Raw genomic sequence first — 23,667 nt, forward strand, 5'->3', positions numbered from 1 at the left:
CTGCTGCTCCTATTGGCTTCCTCTCTACTAACCCAGTGAGTGCTGGGCTCCAAAATCTGTCCCCATTCTCCAAATGATTGTCTCGGCACACCAGGTAGCTCACTGCTGGTACTCTGGCTGCTGCCACTGTATTTGTGGAATTCGGTTGCAGTGCCCCCGACATACCTGTCCCCAGGATCACGGGAGAGGTGGACAAGGACTGTGAGGGTCACGCGGGGGATGTAGGGGTGGAGTGTATGATCAGGTCCCCAGGATGGCTGTTCTGCTTCAAGTACATCCCCTGCTCGACAAGGGCCTGCATCCTACTCACATGCCTGACCGCCGTGTACGCGTGCCCCCACAACGGCTAGTGACGGTTCTACCCTTTAGATCAGAGTATCTCCTCTGTGATCACTTATCAAAGCAGCGGTGAGGAGCACGACCCTCTGCCAGTCTCCCTGGAAACAGATAAGACAACCTAACCTCACCTCAATCCCCCCGTAACTGGTAACCTCCCCTCAGGAGCAAAGCCTGCCACCAGGTCCTGCCCCCTCCCCGCTGCACACAGCGGGGTGTTGCTGCAGGAGCTTGCTTTAGACACGTTGAGTGCCCCCATCCATTAAACCACTGGTGTCCGTCACTGACTCCAGGCTCATATTTGGTCTCAGGGATGGGCAAGCACAGGGCTTGTGGGCCCGTGGGGTGCAGCCCAACACTTCTAAATGATACTCTAACTGGGTAGAGTATCCTAGGTTGTAGATTTTTCTCTTTCAGGACCCACTCCCTTCTGGCTGATAGTCTTATGGAGGTTCCCTTGTAACTGCTTTTCTCTTGCTGCCTCTAGGATCCTCACTTTAACTTTTGTCATTTCAGTTATATCTTGGGGGAGGTCTGTTTGGGTTCATCTTGTTTAAAACTCTCTCAGCTTCCTATACTTGGATATCTGTTTCCTTCTTTAGGTTTGGGAAGTTTTCAGCCTAATTTCTTTCAAATACATGTTTGATCCCTTTTCTCTTCTCCTCCTGGGATCCCTATTATGTGCAGATTGGCTCACTTTATGTTCTCCCATAGGTCTCAAATACTGGTTTCATTCTTTTAATTTGTCCGATGTTCTGATAGGGCAAGTCCCATTGTTTTATCTTCCAGATCACTTATTCGTCCTTCTGCATCACTGTTTGCCCGTGGCCAGGCCTGTCTGTGCAGGGCTATGTTCTGCCTGCTGCAGTGCATCCGCCATACTCTCCTCCAATCCTCTGAAGCTCCCCGTGTGTCCCGGCGGATCCCCCGGCCACTGAAGAGGCTTCCCAGAATGAGGGAACGCTTCCTCTCTCACAGCTCCCCCACAGGGCCACATGTCCCGTCCCAATCACGTTTTCCTTTCGTCCTACACAGCGATCTTTCCTGCAGCTCTGGTTGGATGGGATCTGCCAGCGTTCAGCAGGTGTTCTGTGAGAACTGTTCCACATGCTGATGTGTCTCAGATGTACCTGTGGGAGGAGGTGACTGCCACGTCCTTCTATGCCACGTCTGGACCTCTGCCCACCCTTACTGTAAGAGGTTCTGAAGAATCAGACGACGGTGCTCGCCCAGTGCCTGGCTCTGCCCTCCACGGCTAAGGGCCAGCTCAGGCTCCAGGACAGGTGCGGGAGAGGCATGAGAGCCACCTGCTGGTGAAACACCATCAAGCGTCAGCAACCAGCCTCTGCTCCTATTCCAAGGACCCCACCCACCCAGAGCTGGCCCTGTTTCCCTTTCTCCCCTATAGCATTTGCTTCCAAAGATGCTCTCCTAACTCAATCGAAAACAGCTCTCTCAGCTCCCTGTCTTAAGCCGCGCTGTCCAATAGAACTTTCTGATATGACGGAAATATCCTTCATCTCCACTGTCCACTACACGAACCACGACCGTGTGCCATGGAATACTTGAAATGTGGTGAGAGCAACTAAAAGCCTGAGTTTGCATTTAGTTTTGTGTTTAAATAGCTGCATGTGCCTAGTGATAGCGCAGCAATAGAGCAGTGGCTCTCAACCTTGACTGTCCCCTAAATTTACCCTGGCAGGAACCTTTTAAGAATACAGGCCATATCCCAAATCAGTTAAATTAGAATCTATTTTCAAAGCTTTCTCTGGGTTTTTCAGACATGTGGCCAAAGTTCAGAACCGTTGTTCTAAAGGCAGTGTTTGGCAAACTATCGTGCGTAAGAATCTCCTGGGGATCTTGTGAAAACAGCGACTGATTCATAGGCCTGCTGCCCTGGGACCATACTGTGTCCCTGGGCTCTACCCCAGCCCTTCTAATCCATTCACCTACACAAACACAGTACTTCCTGTGAGCCCAGTGGACGGCAGTTCTGGCTTTTAGCGTTTCCATTCTAGCCAGAGAAGATGTAACAAGCGTGTAATCTCAAATAGTGATAACTGCTTTGAAGTAATAAAATAGCACAGAGGGGTGAGGGTGTGTGCAGCTGCTGTAGATTTAAGAAGGTTAACGTTTCATTTTTGGCTTTCAGGAGCTTACAGGGAAACCACGGGGAATCTGGGAAAACATGCTCTCTGGGCAAGAGGGACAGTGAATGTGAGGTTCCTGAGGCAAGAACAAGTCTGGCAGAGTAACGCACAGGTGAACAGAGAAAGTGATAGGAGTGAAATCGCAGGACACGGGTGGTCATGGTAAGGAATTTGGATTGTGCTCTAACTGAATTAAAAGCCACAGTCGGGTCTTAAGCAAAGCATGAGGAATTCTAGTTGACAGTGAAGAGACTGCTCACTGCTGATCTGACTTGATAGTTCTCACAGCATCTCTTAACATTGTCTCCTTTTCCCCTTTGCTGATTTTCCCCCTCAGTTTACCCCAGAAAGAAAAACATAGGTCTTTAGGTATTAAAAAACCAAGGAATTATTTTTCCTTCAAATGAAAGCCAAACTCAGAACCAGGCAGTTTAGAGGAGCCAGGGCGGAAATCGCCACTGTAAGCAGGCAAGGGCTCGAGGCTGTCCAAACCCCCATCTCTGGAAGCTCCTGGTAGGATGGCTTCCACGCTGGTGTCAGTAAACTGTAACCAACTTTCATTCTGCAAGATTCTTGCCTTAGGCAGCAAGAGGCTCTAAGGTAAGAAATAGAGAAGCAGGTGGAAAGAAGGGGCCCAATGGCTACCTTTTATCTGAAAAAGACCTGCCCAAGTGAGAGACTGCCTCTATATGGAATCACTGAAAAGCCAGACCAGAGATCCGCACTCTGAGCTATTGCAAAGGAGTGACCAACATGAGTCTTGGTTTTCCTCTTTCTCATTAATACAACTCCAGGACAGTTTCTATCAATAGCAGTTAAATGATGCTTTCCCATAGGAATTTGTCAACCAGAGAAATCCTAAAAAGCATATGAAGGAACATGAGCTGAATACATTTACATGTGGCTTCATCCAGATACAGGGTTAGTTAATAGTTATTACTTCTAAGAAAATCTTGGGAAAGATATGCACCCAAATATTAACAGTAGTTACCTCTGGAAGATCAGATTAGATGGGAGGAGGGAGAAAGAAGGGCACATTCTGCTTACTTTTCAAAAGTGAATCAAAATACTAGTGGAGAAAAAAAGAAAAAAAGATTCCAGGAGAATTTAACTAGATGACACAACTTCTTCTAAACCAAAGGAAGGTTAAATCATGTTTCCTTAAATGCATTTTTTATATATATATATATATATATATATATAAAACTGTCCTAAAATGCTTCATTAACAGCTAAGAATCTTTATTCAGGTCAATTTGTGAAATACAATAGCTGTTAATGTCTGGAACACACTGGACAAGGCTGGGTGTGGCAGCTGGAATAGTGCTCCCCATCAGGTATGCCCACGTCCTTTTTTTGGGACCTTTGAATATTACTTTATATGGCAAAAGGAGTCTTTACAGGTATGACTAAGTTAAGGATCTTGAGATGAGAGATAATTATGGATCATCTGGTTGGTCCCCAATACTGTCACAATTGTCCAGAAACAGAGGGAGATCTGACTACACAGAGAAGAGGGCAAGGGAAGCAGGGAGGGGCTTGAAGATGCTAAGCTCTTGGTGCTAAAGACAGAGGAGGGGCCATGAGCCACAGAACACAGCTCTAGAGACTGGAGAAGGCAGGAGGGTTCTCTCCAAGAGCCTACAGAGGGAGCTCGGCCCTGCCAACACCCTGATCTGCCCAGTGACTTCCAGAAACACGAAATAATAAAGGTGTTGTTTTAAAGTCCCACGTTTGCAGTAAACCGTCATAGGAAATGAATACACAGAACTAAGGACTAGGATTCGTGGAAGAAGCAGAAAGCACAAGAATGACAACCCCACATTCCTGGGTTGGAACCCCGCTGCTCAACCTACTGACTCGCCTATGGTCAAGACTTTTCCAATTCTGAGTTTCTTCATCTAAAAATTAGGGCTAAGAACGTCCTCATGTTTAGCGTGAGTATTCGATGAGAAGGGAAGTAGCAGACAGAACACCCTAGCTGCTTTCTCTTCAGAGGGATTGCTAGAAACTTGTCTTATCCAGACGGCTTCTACCGCTGAAGTCACACCCGGATCCCCTGAGACATGGAGTGAGATCCCTGTTGGCCTTGCTCAGTATCCATTACCCTCTATGCAAGTATCCACCGAGAGAGGCCCCTGTGCGCAAGTGTCCGCCGAGAGAGGCCCCTGTGCGCAAGTGTCCGCCGAGAGAGGCCCCTGTGCGCAAGTGTCCGCCGAGAGAGGCCCCTGTGCGCAAGTGTCCGCCGAGAGAGGACCCTGTGCGCAAGTGTCCGCCGAGAGAGGCCCCTGTGCGCAAGTGTCCGCCGAGAGAGGCCCCTGTGCGCAAGTGTCCGCCGAGAGAGGCCCTGTGCGCAAGTGTCCGCCGGAGAGAGGCCCTGTGCGCAAGTGTCCGCCGAGAGAGGCCCCTGTGCGCAAGTGTCCGCCGAGAGAGGCCCTGTGCGCAAGTGTCCGCCGAGAGAGGCCCTGTGCGCAAGTGTCCGCCGACAGAGGCCCTGTGCGCAAGTGTCCGCCGACAGAGGACGCTGTGCGCAAGTATCCGCCGAGAGCGGCTCCTGTGCGCAAGTGTCCGCCGACAGGGGACAGAGGCCCCAGTGCGCAAGTCGTCCGCCGAGAGAGGACGCTGTGCGCAAGTGTCCGCCGAGAGAGGACGCTGTGCGCAAGTGTCCGCCGAGAGAGGACGCTGTGCGCAAGTGTCCGCCGAGAGAGGCCCCTGTGCACAACTGTCCGCCGACAGAGGCCCCTCTGCGCAAGTATCCATCAAGAGAGGCTGATTCAACTGTTCTCATCCTCTAATTACAGTATTTGCCCATCACAGTAAATAAACAGATGCAGGCCCAGTAACAAGAATCATCCCTTACCTCTTAGCTACTGTGATGATTAATTTTATGTGTCGATCAGACTGGGCTATATGATGCCCCAGTGTGTCTATGAGTGTGTTTCCAGAAAAGATCAGTGTTTGAACTGGTGAACTAATAAGCAAAGCAGGTGGCCTTCCCCACTGTGGGTGGGCCTCATCCAAACCATTCAAAACCCCCAACCAGAACAAAAAGGCAGAAGAGTGGCAAATTCACTCTCTGCTTGAGCTGACTATCCATCTTCTGCCCTTAAAACACAGCGGCACTCCTGGTTCTCAGGCCTCAGGACATGGATTGAATTACACCACTATCTTTCCTGGGTTCCAGCTTGCAGCCAGAAGACTATGGGCCTTCTCTCTCTCAGCTGCCATAATAATCACATGAGCCAATTCCTGTAAGAAATCTTTGCTTACACTTACCTGTTCTACTCTACTGGTTGTGTTTCTCTGGAGAACCCTAATACTATTAGGCCTAAATTACTCCCCTGGAAGGACAGTAAGGCAGCCAGATAAGGATTGCTGCAACAGTCTGAGAAGTCACTGGACTGACAGCCCTTCAAGGACAGGCCCTGTTCTTCGGGGCTGGGAAGAACACGGAGCCCAGAAGTCTGCGTGGGTCACTGACAGCTCATTACAGCAACAGAAGCCTGCCTGTGTGTGCTCACTGCAAAGAATGCCACGTCCTCTGTCTTAGACATTGAACTGGAGCCTATCCTGTGTCCCCCTATAACTCTAAGATGTGTTTGGCTTCAAAACGTGACACTGAAAGGACCGTCGGTGTGATTTATTTAGTTTCAGTATACTGCAGTGGCATGCAAAGGATCTGTACATTTAAAAGGAAACCCTTCCATCATAAGAGAGCAGCCTGTAAGTCAAGGATTGGAGCTGATTCCCCCACACCCACCACCCCCACCCCCACCACAGTGCTGGCTCTGGCCAATCAGCGTCCACGCCCAACTGACCCGCCTGTTAGCCAAGCCCGCTCCCCCAATTATCGGCCTTCTCAGCGGAATGACACAGGACCATGGACTTAAAAATGCAAAGGAGCAGGAATCTCTTCTGATATGCCCAGGAGCCTCTAAAGGCAAGTATTCTTTAAAGCATGCTAAAATGAACCCATGAGTGGGTGGGCGCCATGGAAGATGAACAATCCTGGTCCTCCCCCTGTTCTAGGGAAAGTTGTCAGTGAGTGTCAAAGATTATTTAGAGAAATTTGCTTTGAGGAAAATCAAGCTTTCTTAATTAGTATATAAAAGACACTTTAAGTACATTTTCACTTAGGAAACTGACTGAGCCATGAAGAGCATCACTGAACCATTTTCTTATCCTGAATGACCAATATTCTGGATCTGAACCAGCAGGCAGCTGCACCGCCCGAGTCATGACAGCTGGCTCTCTTTATTCACTGGTGTCACTGCATGTGTTCAAAAAGCAGACTCCACGTCACCCATCTCCACACACACAGTCTTCAGCTGTGAATAGTATTCAATTGTCACCCGGCCATTCTCTCTGCCAAATCCTGAAAGAAAGAGACAGGGTGAGGGTGCACCATTGCTGGGATCCAGCCACAGTGGCCTGCAGAGACAGGTAGGGTCTGCTCCCAGGGCTGGGGAAGAGCACAGCGTCAACAAGTCCTGGGATCCAGGCATCCCCTGCATGCTGTGACTGTGGAGCCAGATGTGGGGCAAGTGACCCCCTGGCCTTCAAGGACAGGGATGGGGAAATACTCAGGTTTCATTTCTTACCAGTGTGAACCTTAACTTCCAGTATTTACTCTTCTGGGCTAAGGTCTAAAATGTTCAGGCTTCCTCCTCAAACATTAGAGCATTCTCTACAATTATCAACCTGAGGCCTTTAAAAGTCAGTGCTAACTTAAAACCTAACTCTGCATGATACGCTTAGTAACCTCCTCTTACATTGAATCTTTAGGAGCAACAACTGTTTACACTTGCCCACTCACGTGGGGAGTGGACCCTGTAGGCCCTCAGGTTACTCAAAGCCAAGACATCACCCAATCACTAGTGGATGAGGTTACGTGCTAAAAGGACAGCCTTCCTTGTGCTCCTGCCGCAGGCTGAGGCAGGCTCTGCATCCTAAGGCCTAGGCCCAGTCTCCAAAACTGCATATCTCCAGGGCACCATTCCAAAGGTGACAGACTCAAAAGCCTGCTAGGGCCTTCTCTGGCTTTTGTTCCTTTTCAACTCCTCTCAGCATGGAGGTCACTGGGCGCATCAGGCCAGCTTTCTGTTCTCTCACCTCATGTAGGACTATCCATGGGCACTGAGGCCAAAGCTGCAGATTCCAAACACAGTGGGGGTTAAGAATGAACAGAACAGAGTCCTGATTTCTATCCTGCATTTGAGTCTGTGTGACAGCTTCTCTCGGTAACCCCACAGGGACAAGAATCTAGAGATGTATGACTAGAGAATGCCAGGATGATACCAAACACAATACCAAATAAAACCGTCAAACTAACACCCACCATCTCACCATTATTCGTTGGTATTTATGTGTTTGCCAACACTGGGACGGCTATAAGTTCCTGCCACGAGACTAGGGGTCAGACTCTTAGGAAGGTACGTCTACAAAGTCTAAAGCGATTTTCATAGTCAGTGTTAGTCGCTCAGTCACGTCCAACTCTTAGCTTCCCATGGACTGTAGCCCACCAAGCTCCTCTGTCCATGGAATTCTCCAGGCAAGAATTCTGGAGTGGTAGCCATTCCCTTCTCCAGGGGATCCTGCTGACCTAGCGATTAAACCCGGGTCTCCTGCACTGCAGGCAGATTCTTTACCATTTGAGCCACCAGGGAAGCCCAATTCACAAAACTGGTGAAATTAGCAATAAATGCCAAAGAAAGAACCTCAAAGTAATGGCTGTGTTCCTGATGCCTCAAATCTCCTAACAGACCATTATAAACTTGCTATGGTTAGGACATCATGGGGTGGTTTTATGCTCACAGCAATTATAGACTGTGAGGAAAAAGTAATCCCACTGTTCACAAGCCAACCTATACCTCAGAACCTTCTGGAGGACTTCTGGAAAACATACAGATGCTCGGCTCCCACTCTCACGGATACAGTGGGCCTGGGGAGGACGAGGAATTCATATACATTCTGGTAATGCTGACACAGATACAAGTTTAGGAACCTGATCTATTATGACCAGTATCTCCAGAGACATGAATTTCTCACAATCCCCAGCTCCTCACCTGACTTCTTATATCCACCAAAGGGCAACTCCACTGGACTGACGTTATAGTTGTTAATGAAGCACATTCCAGCCTGCAGCTCAGCCACCACCCTGTGGGCGCGCTGGATGTCCCTGGGGAGAAAGAAATGGCGCTGGTGAATCATGGTCTCTTTTGCTACGACTTTAACAGGAAAGTGAGACGGTCACTCCTAAGAGTTTGAAAACATTGCCAAATTCTTGTTTCTTCACAATGTGTTTTAAAATCTCATACCATCCAGGCAAAATAGGTAAGAATTTGAATTTTGTAGTCTCATCCAGAAGCATCTATAAAATATGCAGCAGCAACAAGGGTGCTAAAACAATTCAAGGCGGGAAAATGGTCTTTTCAGCAAACACTGCTGGAACAACCCGATGTCCACAGGCAAAGGAATGAAGGAAGAGCCAGCCCTTTTCTCACACAATGCACAAAAATTAACTCAAATGGATCACTTGACTAAAATATCAGACTGAAAACCATAAAACTCTTCAAAGAAAACAGGAATAAATCTCCATGACCTTCTGTTAGACACAACCTTCTTAGACATGACACCAAAAGTAACATTAAAAAAAAATAGAATAATTTTTATCTATAAAAATTTTTAAATTTTGTGCTGCAAGTGAGATTATCAGAAAAGGAAAAAGACAACTCACAGAAATGCAAATCAAAACCACAAAGACACTGCTACATACCCACTAGGATGGCTAAAATCAAAAGAACCGATAATAACAGTTGCTAGTGAGGATGTGGAGAAACTAGAATCCTTAAACATTGCTGATGGGAATGTAAAGTACTGCTGCCACTTTGGAAAACAGTTTGGCATTTCCTCAAAAAGTTAAACAGAGAGTTTCCATCAGTTCAGTTCCGTCTCAGTCATGTCCGACTCTTTGTGACCCCATGAATCACAGCATGCCAGCCCTCCCTGTCCATCACCAGCTCCCGGAGTCCACCCAAACCCATGTCCACCGAGTCAGTGATGCCATCCAGCCATCTCATCCTCTGTCGTCCCCTTCTCCTCCTGCCCCCAATCCCTCCCACCATCAGGGTCTTTTCCAATGAGTTAACTCTTCGCATTAGGTGGCCAAAGTATTGGAGTTTCAGCTTCAGCATCAGTCCTTCCAATGAACACCCAGGACTGATCTCCTTCAGGATAGACTGGTTGGATCTCCTTGCAGTCCAAGGGTCTCTCAAGAGTCTTCTCCAACACCACAGTTCAAAAGAATCAATTCTTCATGCTCAGCTTTCTTTACCATCCAACTCTCACATCCGTACATGACCACTGGAAAAACCATAGCCTTGACTAGACGGACCTTTGTTGGCAAAGTAATGTCTCTGCTTTTTAATATACTATCTAGGTTCGTAATAACTTTCCTTCCAGGGAGTAAGCGTCTTTTAATTTCATGGCTGCAATCACTATCTGCAGTGATTTTGGAGCCCAAAAAAATAAAGTCAGTCACTGTTTCCACTGTTTCCCCATCTATTTCCCATGAAGTGATGGGACCAGATGCCATGATCTTAGTTTTCTGAATGTTGAGCTTTAAGCCAACTTTTTCACTCTCCTCTTTCACTTTCATCAAGAGGCTTTTTAGTTCCTCTTCACTTTTCCATATGATCCAGCAGTTCTGCTCCTGGGTTTATACCAAGCAGAAATGAAACATACACACAAAGAAATTTTCACACAAAGACTCATATATAAATGCTCATTGGAGCATTATTCATAATAGCCGAAAAGTAGAAATAGCCCAATGTCTATCAAAATGTAAATGAATAAACAAAATGTGATATATTACAACAGAATATTACTCAGTATAGAAAAGGGCTTCCCTAGTGGCTCAGATGGTAAAGAATCCTCCTGCAATGTGGGAGACCTGGGTTTGACCCCTGGGTTGGGAAGATCCCTTGGAGAAGGGCATGGCAACCCACGCCAGTATTTTTGCCTGGAGAATCACATGGAGAGAGAAGCCTGGTGGGCTACAGTCCTTCGGGTTGCAAAGAGTCACATAACTGACTGACTTTCACACACACACACACAGTAGCAGAAAGGAATCAAGTAGTGATACAGACTACAACATAAATGAACTTTGAAAAGAGGCTAGTAAATGGACTAAGTGAAAGAAGCTAGTTATGAAAGGTCACATACTGTATGATTTCATTTATGTAGAATTTTCAAAATATGCAAATCTATAAAGACAGAAAGTAGATAAGCGGTTGCCAGGGGTGGGGGGAAGGGAGAATGCAGAGTAGCTGTTAATGTTCTTGGGATGACAAAAAAGTTCTAAAATTAGATTATAACGACAGTTCTACAATCTATAAATACACTAAAAACTACTGAGTTGTACACTTTAGATGAGTGAATTATTTGGTAGGTGAATTATCCTAAGAAAGGTGTTTTTTTTTGTTTTTTTTTTTAAAAAGGAGTTACCGTCCTCTGTAACTGGCCTTTGTATTTTGGTGGTGAAGCAAAGTAGCAGGAGAAACACAATCCACCGTCTCCTCACATCAACAAAAGCCGCTCCTCAGAGAGGGCTTTTAGGACAGTGAGACTACTTTTTCTGACACGACAGCACTGGGCCCGTGTCACTCGTGTGTCCAAATGCACAGACCGCACACCAGGAATGAGCCCTCACGTGAACCCTGGCCTTTGGGCGATAATGACGCGTTCATGGAGGCTCACCAGTTCTAACAACTGTGCCATCTGGTGGGCGATGTTGATCACGGGGAGGCTATGCACATGTTGGGGTGGAGAGACTGGGAAATCTCTGCACTTTCCACTCAATTTTGCACTGACTCTAAATCTGCTCTAAAAAAATTAAGTCTATCAGAAACAACAAAAAAGGAGCTCCCCTTTCCTTCCTTCACAACTCAAATAGAAGCTATTACGTCAGGTCCTCAAGGGAGACTTGGGTCGTCTTCCCCAAGTTCCTCACCACAAAACTATAAAAAAAACCCAAAAAACCAAACTTGTATATCACTAAAGAAACAGCATATTCCCAATTGTAGAGCAATCATAGAAAACTGCCTACTATTGCCAAAGACAAATCAGAGTTTGTATATAATCAAACAACCTGCAATCATTTTCAAAGAAATTTTAGTCCCAAATCGCTTTTTGCTTTTCAGCGGTTTAAGTTTATGTACTAAGATAGTAATCACATTACTTAAAATAGCTAAAATTGGAAACAGCACCCTAAATACACAATAGAAGGCCCACATGTGTTATAATGCATCCCGATTTAGGGACTACTATAAAGCTATTAAAAATCATGTCTTTGAAAACTAGTGCCAGTATTTATATGCTTACAGGTTTCTAAATTCCTTAACATGTATTTTTTAATAGGGACCTAACATGATGCTTTACATAGATCAGAAACTTAAAATATTTATTCAATGAGTGAATGAAAAAAAGAACAGGATTTTTATCAATAAAGCTAATAGCTTAATTTAAACTCAACAGTAGGGTTCTGGCTATGATGCAACTTTGGCATTTTCTGACTTCACCTGAAGCAAACAGAAAACGCTGATGAGAATGCAATGAGGGCAAACTCCAGTGAAGGAATAAGATAAATTAAATATCTAAGAAGATACAGCAGCCCCATTTCCTCAAAGCTACTTGGAGTGTCCTTCCCACCTACCTGGTGAAGACACCAGCAGCGAGTCCAAAAGTGGTGTCATTGGCTCTTTCCAGAACCTCAGCTTCAGTGTCAAATGATAAAATGGACATAACTGGTCCAAAGATTTCTTCCTTCACACAGGTCATGTCATCTCGGCAATTAGCTGCAAACATTATTTTAAAAACCAAACATCAGTGAAGGAATTATCATTCTGGCATGTTAAAATTCCTTGTTCATAGTAAACAGTGAAATACACAGCTTTAGAGAAATTTCAATGCAACATTTCCAGTGTAATTATAAATCAGAGCATCCTTCCTGCATGATGAAGAACACTACATACTAAGGAGTCATGGCCTTTGTGCTCATTCTAAATCTACTTTTTTTAAACATTCATCATAAGGACATAGTTAGGGCTTCCCTGGTGGCTCAGATGGTAAAGAATCTGCCTGCAACACAGGAGAGCTGAGTTAAATCCCTGGGTCGGGATGGTCCCCTGGAGAAGGGAATGGCTCCCCACTCCAGTATCGTTGCCTGGAAAATTCCACGGACAGAGGAGCCTGGCGGGCTATAGTTCACGGTGTCTCAGGGTCACACACAGCTGAGCAACTAACACTTTCAGTTTTCAAGGACATAGATAATGAGGTGGACAAGGATATCTGTACAAGGACTTCCATCACAACACTCCTGTGACAATGAAAACTAGAAGCAACAAACAAGGTATCCAAAATAGATGGGATGGTCATGTGAACAAAACACACCCCAATGATGAACTTCTGTGAAGCCTCGAAAAGTAATGTTTTTGAAGAAAATTTAATAAGCAAATGCTTATGATGAATAGTCACTGAAAAAAATACAAACTGTACACATCATCCCAATTTCTGTTAAAATGTCATGCAAGATTAATATTTTTTACACTTTTTCACATTTTCTTAATAACTGTGATAGTAGAAGGAGAAACAGTATTTTTAAAAAGAAAATACAATGTAAAAACATAAACAGAAATAACTGAATGGGTGTTAATATGAAAATGTACTTAGGTGATTAATTCCCTAAAATGATTAAATTCACACTTGACTTTCTAAAATATACATGTATACCTGAAGAAGCTCATTTATTTAGATGTGCAGTATTGAACCCCAGTGAACTTCAAGAAAATGGTCTTTTTATCTCACTGTGGCTGAAAGACAGCTCATCTCAGTGCTGGTGACCACTGCAAGGAGTGAGACATGCGTCCGTAAGGCTGTGTGATATATGTAAATGCTGAGGCAGAAAAACAGCCTTAGAGCCCTACTATAAATACCAGCTTCACACCAGCCAAAGCTAAAAACCAACTATTCACGTATCTACAAAGATGAGGACTCTAAAATCTCCTAAGAGATAGATCAGAGCTTGTATACACAAAGTAAAAACAGCTCTTTGTCCCTCTGTATGTTACAGTGTACTCTGGGGACACCTAAACTACCTAGAAAGGTATATTAAATAATTTTAGGTGGTGATTAAGGATAGTTTATTATGATCTAAATCTCTGAAAACTGCTAATCCATGTATCATTTTTAGGGAAACTGTCAGAATATTAAATGATTCAAGACAGTTCATCACCCAACTGTCCCAGAACACAGGTTGCCGTACGCAGGCTGATAACGGAGCACGGTGCTGTGGGCAGGATGTCCTGCACTAGAGTCAGGAATGCGGGGTAAAGCCGCAGCTCAAATATGAGAAAAGGAGCGGTTCGTGCACCACACTTCAGCCCCAAATCTGGTAAACGAAGCTAAAGATCGAGCCTCCCTAAAGAAATTTAAAAGCTTTTGCACAACAAAGGAAACTATAAGCAAGGTGAAAAGACAGCCCTCAGATTGGGAGAAAATAATAGCAAAGGAAGAAACAGACAAAGGATTAATCTCAAAAATATACAAGCAACTCCTCCAGCTCAATTCCAGAAAAATAAATGACCCAATCAAAAAATGGGCCAAAGAACTAAACAGACATTTCTCCAAAGAAGACATACAGATGGCTAACAAACATATGAAAAGATGCTCAACATCACTCATTATCAGAGAAATGCAAATCAAAACCTCAATGAGGTACCACTACACGCCAGTCAGGATGGCTGCTATCCAAAAGTCTACAAGCAATAAATGCTGGAGAGGGTGTGGAGAAAAGGGAACCCTCTTACACTGTCGGTGGGAATGCAAACTAGTTCGGCCGCTATGGAAAACAGTGTGGAGATTTCTTTAAAAACTGGAAACAGAACTGCCATATGACCCAGCAATCCCACTTCTGGGCATACACACCAAGGATACCAGATCTGAAAGAGACACGTGCACCCCAATGTTCATTGCAGCACTGTTTATAATAGCCAGGACATGGAAGCAACCTAGATGCCCATCAGCAGACGAATGGATGAGGAAGCTGTGGTACATATACACCATGGAATATTACTCAGCCATTAAAAAGAATTCATTTGAATCAGTTCTAATGAGATGGATGAAACTGGAGCCCATTATACAGAGTGAAGTAAGCCAGAAAGATAAAGACCATTATAGTATACTAACACATATATATGGAATTTAGAAAGATGGTAACGATAACCCTATATTCAAAACAGAAAAAGAGACACAGATGTACAGAACAGACTTTTGGACTCTGTGGGAGAAGGTGAGGGTGGGATGTTTCAAGAGAACAGCATTGAAACATGTATATTATCTAGGGTGAAACAGATCACCAGCCCAGGTTGGATGCATGAGACAAGTGCTCGGGCCTGGTGCACTGGGAAGACCCAGAGGGATCGGGTGGAGAGGGAGGTGGGAGCGGGGATCGGGATGGGGAACACATGTAAATCCATGGCTGATTCATGTCAATGTATGACAAAAACCACTACAATATTGTAAAGTAATTAGCCTCCAACTAATTAAAAAAAAAGAAAAATAAATAAATAAATAAAGATCGAGCCTCTGCAGTCAGTCTCAAACTTTAATGTGCATAAAAACAAACTGACTTTTTATTTTGTACTGGAGAATAGCCAATTAACAATGCAGTGCAGTTCCAGGTGGAGAGTCAAAGGACTCAGCCATACATGTACATGTATCCATTCTCCCAAGACGCAGGTCTTGGGGTTCCAGCCCCTCAGAGTCACATCTGGGGGCCTAGGGCAGAGACCAGAAATCTGCCTCTTTACCAGTTTTCCAAGCGACACTGATACTGTGGACCACAAATCAGGCTTTCAAAATCACTAGGATGAAGTGAAGGTAGTTTGCTCCCTGTTCTTTGCATAGGTTCCCAGCTTTAAAAAAAAAAATTGTTTTCCTAATTGCAAAATACACATTCTCAATTTGAGTCTGTTGTAGTGAGATGGATCAACCTCGAACTTGTTACACAGAGTGAAGTCAGAAAGAGAAAAACAAATATCATGTATTAATGCATATTTCTGGAATCTAGAAAAGGTACTGAGGAACCTATCTGCAGGGCAGGAACAGAGGCAGTCATCTTCAAAATACAGACTTGCGGACACAGTGCGAGGGTCGGGAGGAAGGAGAGGGTGAGACGAATTGAGAGACTAGTGTTGATACGCCACGTGTAAAACAGACAGTGAGAGGGAAGCTGCTATATAACCCAGGGAGGGGAGCTCGGTGCTCCGTGATGACCAAGACGGGTGGGAGGGGGGCATGTGGGGAGGAGGCTCAAGAGGGAGCGGATATATCTCTACTTATAGCTGATTCACACTGTGTAGCAGAAATCAACACAACGTTGTAAAGCAATTATCCTCCAACTAAAAATAAATAAATAAACATAATCTATAGAAAATCTGTAATATTCAGCAATGCATAAAGTTTAACAAAAATCACCTTTACTCCAAGCATCTAGAGAAATAAATCCATTATCAATATTATGATGCATATTTTCTATTCCTTCTCTGTCCCATGCACATATTTGGTTTTTCAGATTTGGGATAATACCATATACACTATTGTTTAACCTATATTTTCTATTTAAAAGCATATTGTAAGTTTTCCCTCTTCTTTAACAGCTACAAGCTAATTCATGGTATGGATGCTAAATTCACAGCCTTTAAACCTCAGAAGTTGTTTTTCTAGCAAGGGCTAAAAGTTGAAAAGTGGCACCACTATCAGCCTCAAGGACAAAAATCAGCTGAATCTATCTTCAAGATAAGGTGTAAGGAATTATATAGCATTATTCCATCTGTATATAGTTTTTTTAAAGCCAAGAAGACTGGCAATATTTTTATAGTAGATACTAACAACAGCAATGTCTAAAACAGTGTCACCCGTAGGCAGGAGGGAAGGAGATGGATAAGGATGGATAAGGATGACCATACACTTGATTGTCCAAACCAGAGATTGTTCAGACTACAAGGAAATGCTAAAAATTATTATACCATTTAAGTTTTAATATTAGTATACTGTCTAACAAATTGGTTTTATTATATTGATGATCTAAAAGTAAGCACACTCTTTATTATATTGATGATCTAAAAGTTCAAAGTAAGCACACTCTTTACCAAGTTTCTTGAGAAAAGAAATTCATTACTTAAGTTTTAATCAAACGTGAATTTTCATCTTTTGCAGCGCCTTGATTCTAGAACAAAAGGTGTGTATCTAGTTAAGTCCTTGGTAACTGATAACATCATCCAAGAAGAGGAGGGGCAAACAGGAGGCTTCCAAGGTAACAGAGAACTTTTACTTCTTACATCTGAGTAGTGGGGACACACAGTTTCCCAACCCTTGCCTTACACCATATATACAGTTTATAAATATTTTTTTTTCTATCTAACATTTAAGTCAAACTGTTTAAAAGCAAACAAGAAAAGGACATACTTAACACACAAGGTGTCATGTAATATCCATCCTTTAATTTGGGATCTTCAGGTACAAAGATGTCTCCACCACATAACACTTTAGCACCCTGCCAAAAAAGAAAAGAAGAATGCATACTTTATGGTAAACATACAGCCTCAATAGGCATTCTGGAAATGCTACCTGTGTCCTGAACAAATGCACACTTAGTCACTCTACGGCAAGTACAGTGCAGGATACGGCTCCCAAAGGGACATGACCACAGGAGAGGGCACAGAGCAAGTAACCCAGGAGTAACTGCCCTTCCCCTCATCTCATCACGTCTCTACTTGTTTCTTACCTGCTCCTTCGCCACCTTCACAAACCCAAGGACTCGCTCCAGGTGTGGCCGGTTGATGAGGGGACCCATCCTTGTATCTTCCAGAAGTGGGTCTCCAATTTTTATCCTTTGGGTCTGTTTCACCACTTCCTCTGTAAATTGGTCAAGAATGTCCTTTTGCACAAACACCCTTGTGCCATTACAACAAACCTAAAAACAGACACCAATTACATGTGAGTGAGGGGTAAAGAACTTCCCCAGTGGCTCAGCAGTAAAGAGTCTGGATGCAGTGCAGGAGACACAGGAGACATGGGTTCAGTCCCTGGGCCGGGAAGATCTCCTGGAGGAGGAAATGGCAACTCACTCCAGGATTCTTGCCTGGGAAGTCCCATGGGCAAAGGAGACTGGAAGGCTACAGTCCACGGGGTCACAAAGAGTCAGACATGATTGAGCGCAGCACAAAGGGGGAAAAAAGGAAAAGGGAAAAAAATCCAGCAGCTTTAAATTTAAAAGAAACAGGGGACTTCCTGGTGGTCCAGTGGTTAAGACTCTGTGATCCCAATTCAGGGGGCATAGGTTCAATCCCTGGTCGGGGAACTAGATCCCACATGCTGCAGCTAAGATCCTGTGCAGCCAAAAAAAAAAAAAAAAAGAAATTAAAATAAAAGAAACAGTATACTGTCTTTAAAAGTTAGTTCCATTTCTAAAAAATTATCACCATACTGAACAGGATCACACATGTAATTGAAGGGAGACCACCCTACACACAAACTCTCTGCCCATTGAAATAAAAGTTAAGCCTTTGTTTCTGTTTAAATTTCCTTAAGACAATTAAGAGATCTACATGATTCATAAGACTTCTCCTATTTTCTCATCTCAGGTGCTCAATTTGGTTGTATATTTTGAGAACAGGAGGTTAAGAGTAGAGGGAACTAAGAACTGAGATCCCATATCTCTACTATTTAGAGTCTAATAAAAATCTAGAGCATTTCATAGTCAATGTTTGTCTCTAAAATCACAAATAATGAGGAATTCCCTGGTGGTCCAGTGGTTAGGACCCCATGCTTTCACTGCTGGGTTCCGGGTTCAATCTTTGGTCAGGGAACTAAGATCCTACATCCTATGCGGTGCAGCCAAAACAATAAAATAATAAATCAAAAAATAAGATCTCAATTTAAAATAAAGTGAATATCATAACCATATTGAAGGGGGTGGTGAAAGAAGAACTGACTCATTAATTCCTGAACACAGATTTTAACTATATACCCTTAGGCTAAAACCAAAAAGAACTATAGAAAGAAGGTTGCAAGCTAGTTAGGAAGGTTTATTTTTCACAGTAATGCAAGTACAAATCTGAAACTATTATAAACATATTCTAGGACTGAGCAATTACATGTATTGTCAGTAATGGATGCTAAATGTTTCACTATCAGAGAAGGAAATTATGAACATGGAAGGGAGGAGGCTAAAATAAACCTTGCAACATTGGAATGATTGGAAATATCTGTATAAACATATAGCTATTAATCAGACAGATATAAATAGATATGTGTGTACATACATACACATATGCCAAATATCAATATGTATTTCCTGGCTCTGGACTCTGACAAGACCCAGAAGCAATAATACTCTAGCAGAAACAAGTATATCTGGCACCCAGATCTTCATTTCTAAAAACCATTTACCATTAAATGGAACCAAGTCTTCTTACAGAAATAGCTTATTCCAGAGTTCCACCACAGTTAGAACACCTTGCTATGCCAGGAAGTAAAACAGTGCTCAAAGAATAATGGGGACATATCAAAAAGTCACAGAAAGAGGCTCCCGCCAGCAGAATCTTCAATTATTTGAGCATCAAAATTAATAATAGTAACTCACAGACTGAGGTAAGAATCCATAGGTTCATGTTGATAAAAGTAAATGAATGAAAAAAACAAACTAGGGAGATGGAGGAAAAAGTTCTTTCTTGCAATAGGCAGTAAACTAAATAAATGTCGAAGGAATAACAGAATTGGAAAATCACCACTTGGTGACCACCAGAAAAAAAGGTTCTAGGGAACATCAAAGGGTGCTAAAACTAGTTTGATAAGGAACAAGGTAGTCTCACTTGATCTACTACAAGACACTTATTAACCTCAAAGGAAAAAACAGCAACTTCACTGTAAAGACCCACCTTAAGTGGGTGATCAAAGTCAACAACACCACTGTAAAATACCATTTTTTGTGGCGTTTTGACAAAAATCCATAAACTAAATCCAATTAAAAAAAAAAAGACTAAACTAAACAGACCCAAAATGAGGAACATTTTACAAAATAAATGGGTTGATTCTTCTAAAATGTCAAGGTATTGAAAGATCAGAATGACTTTAGAACTATTCCAGATTAAATAAAATTAAAGAGACACCACAAGTAAATGCAACACATCTTCCTGGATTAGATCTTGAACCAGCAAAAAAGCAGCTGTTTCTAAAAGGACATTAGTCAAACAAATGCAGAAATCTGAAATAAGGGTTATGACTGAATAACAGTACTACATTAACACCAAGTTACAGAGTCTACTAACTGTATTGTGCTTATTTAAGAGAAGGCAATAGGCTTCCCTGGTGGCTCAGATGGTAAAGCATCGTTTGCAATGCAGGGGACCTTGGTTCAATCCCTGGGTTGGGAAGATCCCCTGGAGAAGGCACTTTCACCCTACTCCAGTACTCTTGCCTGGAAAATCCCATGGACGGACGAGCCTGGTAAGCTACAGTCCATGGGGTTGCAAAGAGTCGGACTCCACTTTCACTTTTTTTTGAGAAATACACATATGAATGGAGAGGTTAGGGATCTTCCGTTTGCAACTTTCAAACAGTTCAGAAAAATATAGTAACATGCATATGCATGCACAGATAGTAAGTGAAAAGTGAAAGTGTTGGCTGCTCCGTCGTGTCCAACTCAGATCTCCTGAGTTGACTGAACCCAGGTCTCCTGTATTGCAGGCAGATTCTTTACTGTCTGAGCCATCAAGGAAACCCATGCAAAGACAGACAGAATGGTAAATGTGATAAAAAGTGAACACTGAAGAACCTGGTTCAAAGGTATATGAGAATTCTTTGTATGATCTGTGCAACTTTTCTGTAAGCCTGAAATTATTTCAAAATAAGAAGCTTTAAAACATGCTGTGGGAGGTTCAAAAGGGAGGGGATATATGTATACCTAAGGCTGATTCATGTTGAGGTTTGACAGAAAACAGCAAAATTCTGTAAAGCAATTAATTATCCTTCAAAGTAAAAAATAAATACATTAACAAAAACCAAAACACATGCTGCGACATGAAAGGCGCAGACACCCTCACATCTCCTTCAGGGCCGGGCACACACCTCGCCTTGAGTGAGGAAGTTGGCCATCAGCGCCCCCTTTGCAGCGTTCTTCAGGTCACAGTCCGAGAAGATGATGAGCGGAGACTTGCCTCCAAGCTCCAGGGTAACCGGTTTGATTCCTTTAGCAGACATCTCCATGATCTTACAGGACAAGAACAAAAGCAGCGAGAAGTTTAACACCCATGAGATTACATGCTAGGTTAAGCAGACCGTGACCCTGAAAAGTCGTGTTGAACTACCTGTGACCTGCAGTCTTGTTCCCAGTACACTCTGTCCTTAGTCTACTTGAAGTGTTCTTTTCCAGAACACTGAAGAGAATCTACAGAATTGCATATTCTTCAGAGGGAGTTCATTTAAGACAACCTGTCAACTCATCTGTCATGGGCAGAAATGCTTTTGTATTGCTGTAACTGTGTTCCAGGCTGACAGAACTCAGAGCACAAATTAAGGTCAAAACGATGAATCTGAACACACTGGGAAAACACCCTTTATTCAGAGGCAGCAGCTACAGATGAGGTTAAGTGACCAAAGAATACAAGTGGCAGCCCGCGGTCCGACCTCTCAGACACAGGCAGAGGACGACTCCCATCCCCAGCTGGGCTGCACTAACTGCTCCTTCCCACTTCTCAAGTCCACCTCAGACCCTGGCCCAATAACATGTACAGCCTCCCTGCCAATGCAAGCCAGGCAAAATCAGAGGACGAGCCTCCAACACACACTCTGGGGAGGCCTGACACGGCCACATCTAGATGCCACAGCCAGACACCCCTACTGGTTTCGCCTTCACCTTTGAGCCGGTGGGCACACTTCCAGTGAAGGAGACCTTGGCCACATCACGATGCTGACACAGAAGCTGGCCTGTAGCAGCCCCTCCTTGCACCACGTTGAAGAGCCCCGGAGGGACTCCAGCCTCAGTATAGATTTCAGCCAGCAGCAACACCGACACGGGCGTGAAGGGAGAAGGTTTAAAGACCATGGCGTTACCTGCATCGCCGAGACAAAAGCACAGAAAGATTTTTAAGACTGGAGATCCTCTGAAGACAGGACAAGGAGGACACATCAAGAACAGCTCCAACTGAGAAATATTGTGTGATAACCCTTATATGGGGAATCTAAAAAGAAATGGGACAAATGAACTTATTTATAAAATAACAGAAACAGACTCACAGACTTGGAAAGCTAACTTATGGCTGCCAGTGGGGAAGGATGGAGGGAAGGGATAGTTAGGAAGTTTGGGATCAACATGTACACACTGCTATATTTCAAACTGATAACCAGCAAGGACCTACCGCAGAGCACACGGAACTCTACTCACTATTATATGGCAGCCTGGGTGGGAGGGGAGTTTGGGGTGGAATGGATACATGTGATTGGCTGAGTCCCTTCACTGTTCACCTCAAACTATCACAACATTGTTAATCAGCTACATGCAATATAAAATTAAAAATTAAAAAAAACAGCCCGAATTGTTTCTTGTTTCCCATCAAATGCTAGGCCAAAAAATATTATTAATAAGTGAAAGTGAAATCATTCAGTCGTGTCTGACTCTTTGCGACCCCATGGACCATTACCTATCAGGCTCCTCTGTCCATGGGATTTTCTAGGCAAGAATATTGGAGTAGGTTGCCATTTCCTTCTTCTATTAATAAGTAAACCTATCTTGTTCTTCCCTCCTTAGTTTCTCTCATGAAACAGACCAAGCCACACACTTGCAGTGTCTCAACTACTAATACCTTATATACCTACAGCTTTTCGCATATATTAACCTCATTTAACATTTGCAACGGCGGTATGAAGTAGGCATGATTAGACCCCATTTTATAAAAGCTGAAACTGAAGATAGAAAGGTTAAGTAATTTGATGAGAGTCTGCAAGGCTAGTAACTTAATCCTATTTCTCCTCTATCACAGAGAAATGTGCAAAGTGAACATAAAGCAACATCAAGAAAAAAGCTGCATTTCAATACAGTGTCTTAATACTAGAGCTCTTTTAACCTGAGAGCTTTTTCTAAGACATAATGTCTTCTTTTCCCACAGATTCTTCTCTTTAAATAGTGTAAGAAACCTTTTTGTTAATCAACCAAAGCTTCTCTAATGGAAACCTCGTCTTTCTGTCTTAAGGCACAAATGAAGAAGCTGACCTTCTGCTTCCTAAATGAAGTCAACTCCCAAGTGCTACCTGCTATACAGAAATTGATGCTCAGAATTCTAGTCCATAAAGGAAGAGAACTTACAAGTAGCACAAATCTAATTCATTGGACAGTTAAAAAAATAATAATAATAAAATCTCCAAGACCAAAATTAACTTTCTTCCTTCCCATAAACAAAAATCAATAAAAATGGGAATAATGTATAACCTCAAAGCTCCCCAGGGGGCAGGGCAGGGGTGAAATCATGCCAGGGAGAAAGGGTAGCTCACAGGCGGAAGAGTAATCCATTCTTACCACAAGCCAGAGCCGGAGCCGACTTCCAGCAGGCGATCTGAAAGGGGTAGTTCCACGCTCCTATTCCAACACACACCCCTAGTGGTTCCCTTCTGGTGTAGCCAAAGGACCCACCGGGGAGCTGGATGTGCTCGCCTGAGGGGACAAAGAGGACAGAGAGCAGTGCAGGGCCGCCTGTCCCAAGAGCTCCCCAGCACCCGGACTCACTCTGGCCTCCAGTCAGACCACCACCTCCATCCCCCAGCCCCTGGGCTCACCGTGCCTCTGGTCTTTTGTTCACTATAGCTATTCTTACACTGCTTCTGCATGTTCTCTCCACATAACAAATCCTTATTATCCTTCAAGCTAACGTTCTTTCCACTCAATATAATCCTCTAAAAACTTACCAAGCATCCACTACGTAACTCAGGTGAAATGGAACAGAAATGGGGAAAGACTTGGCAGCTAAACAGTCAAAGGACCCTGAACCTCAGCCTTCTCACTCCCCACTGACCTCCTGGGCCTGGCTAACCCAGCCAACATGTGAACTGATGGACACTTCCTAGACAGTAAA

General features: G+C 43.7%; 1 protein-coding gene across 1 annotated transcript in view; it reads right to left on the reverse strand.

Annotated features, from left to right (window-relative positions):
• Positions 1 to 6,110: 6,110 nt before the first annotated feature.
• Positions 6,111 to 23,667, reverse strand: part of ALDH9A1 (aldehyde dehydrogenase 9 family member A1) — a 29,826-nt gene continuing 12,269 nt past the window's right edge. Inside the window, exons 4-11 of the mRNA XM_070467713.1 lie at positions 23,115 to 23,249; positions 21,459 to 21,655; positions 20,672 to 20,812; positions 17,328 to 17,516; positions 17,009 to 17,096; positions 12,198 to 12,339; positions 8,551 to 8,663; positions 6,111 to 6,860 (exon numbers count right to left, since the gene is read on the reverse strand). Coding sequence (XP_070323814.1) covers positions 6,766 to 6,860; positions 8,551 to 8,663; positions 12,198 to 12,339; positions 17,009 to 17,096; positions 17,328 to 17,516; positions 20,672 to 20,812; positions 21,459 to 21,655; positions 23,115 to 23,249 — 1,100 coding nt within the window. The 3' untranslated portion in view covers positions 6,111 to 6,765. The remainder of the gene's footprint in view (positions 6,861 to 8,550; positions 8,664 to 12,197; positions 12,340 to 17,008; positions 17,097 to 17,327; positions 17,517 to 20,671; positions 20,813 to 21,458; positions 21,656 to 23,114; positions 23,250 to 23,667) is intronic.

Source organism: Odocoileus virginianus, chromosome 5, assembly GCF_023699985.2.
Source record: "Odocoileus virginianus isolate 20LAN1187 ecotype Illinois chromosome 5, Ovbor_1.2, whole genome shotgun sequence".
In the NCBI taxonomy this organism is placed as follows: domain Eukaryota; kingdom Metazoa; phylum Chordata; class Mammalia; order Artiodactyla; family Cervidae; genus Odocoileus; species Odocoileus virginianus.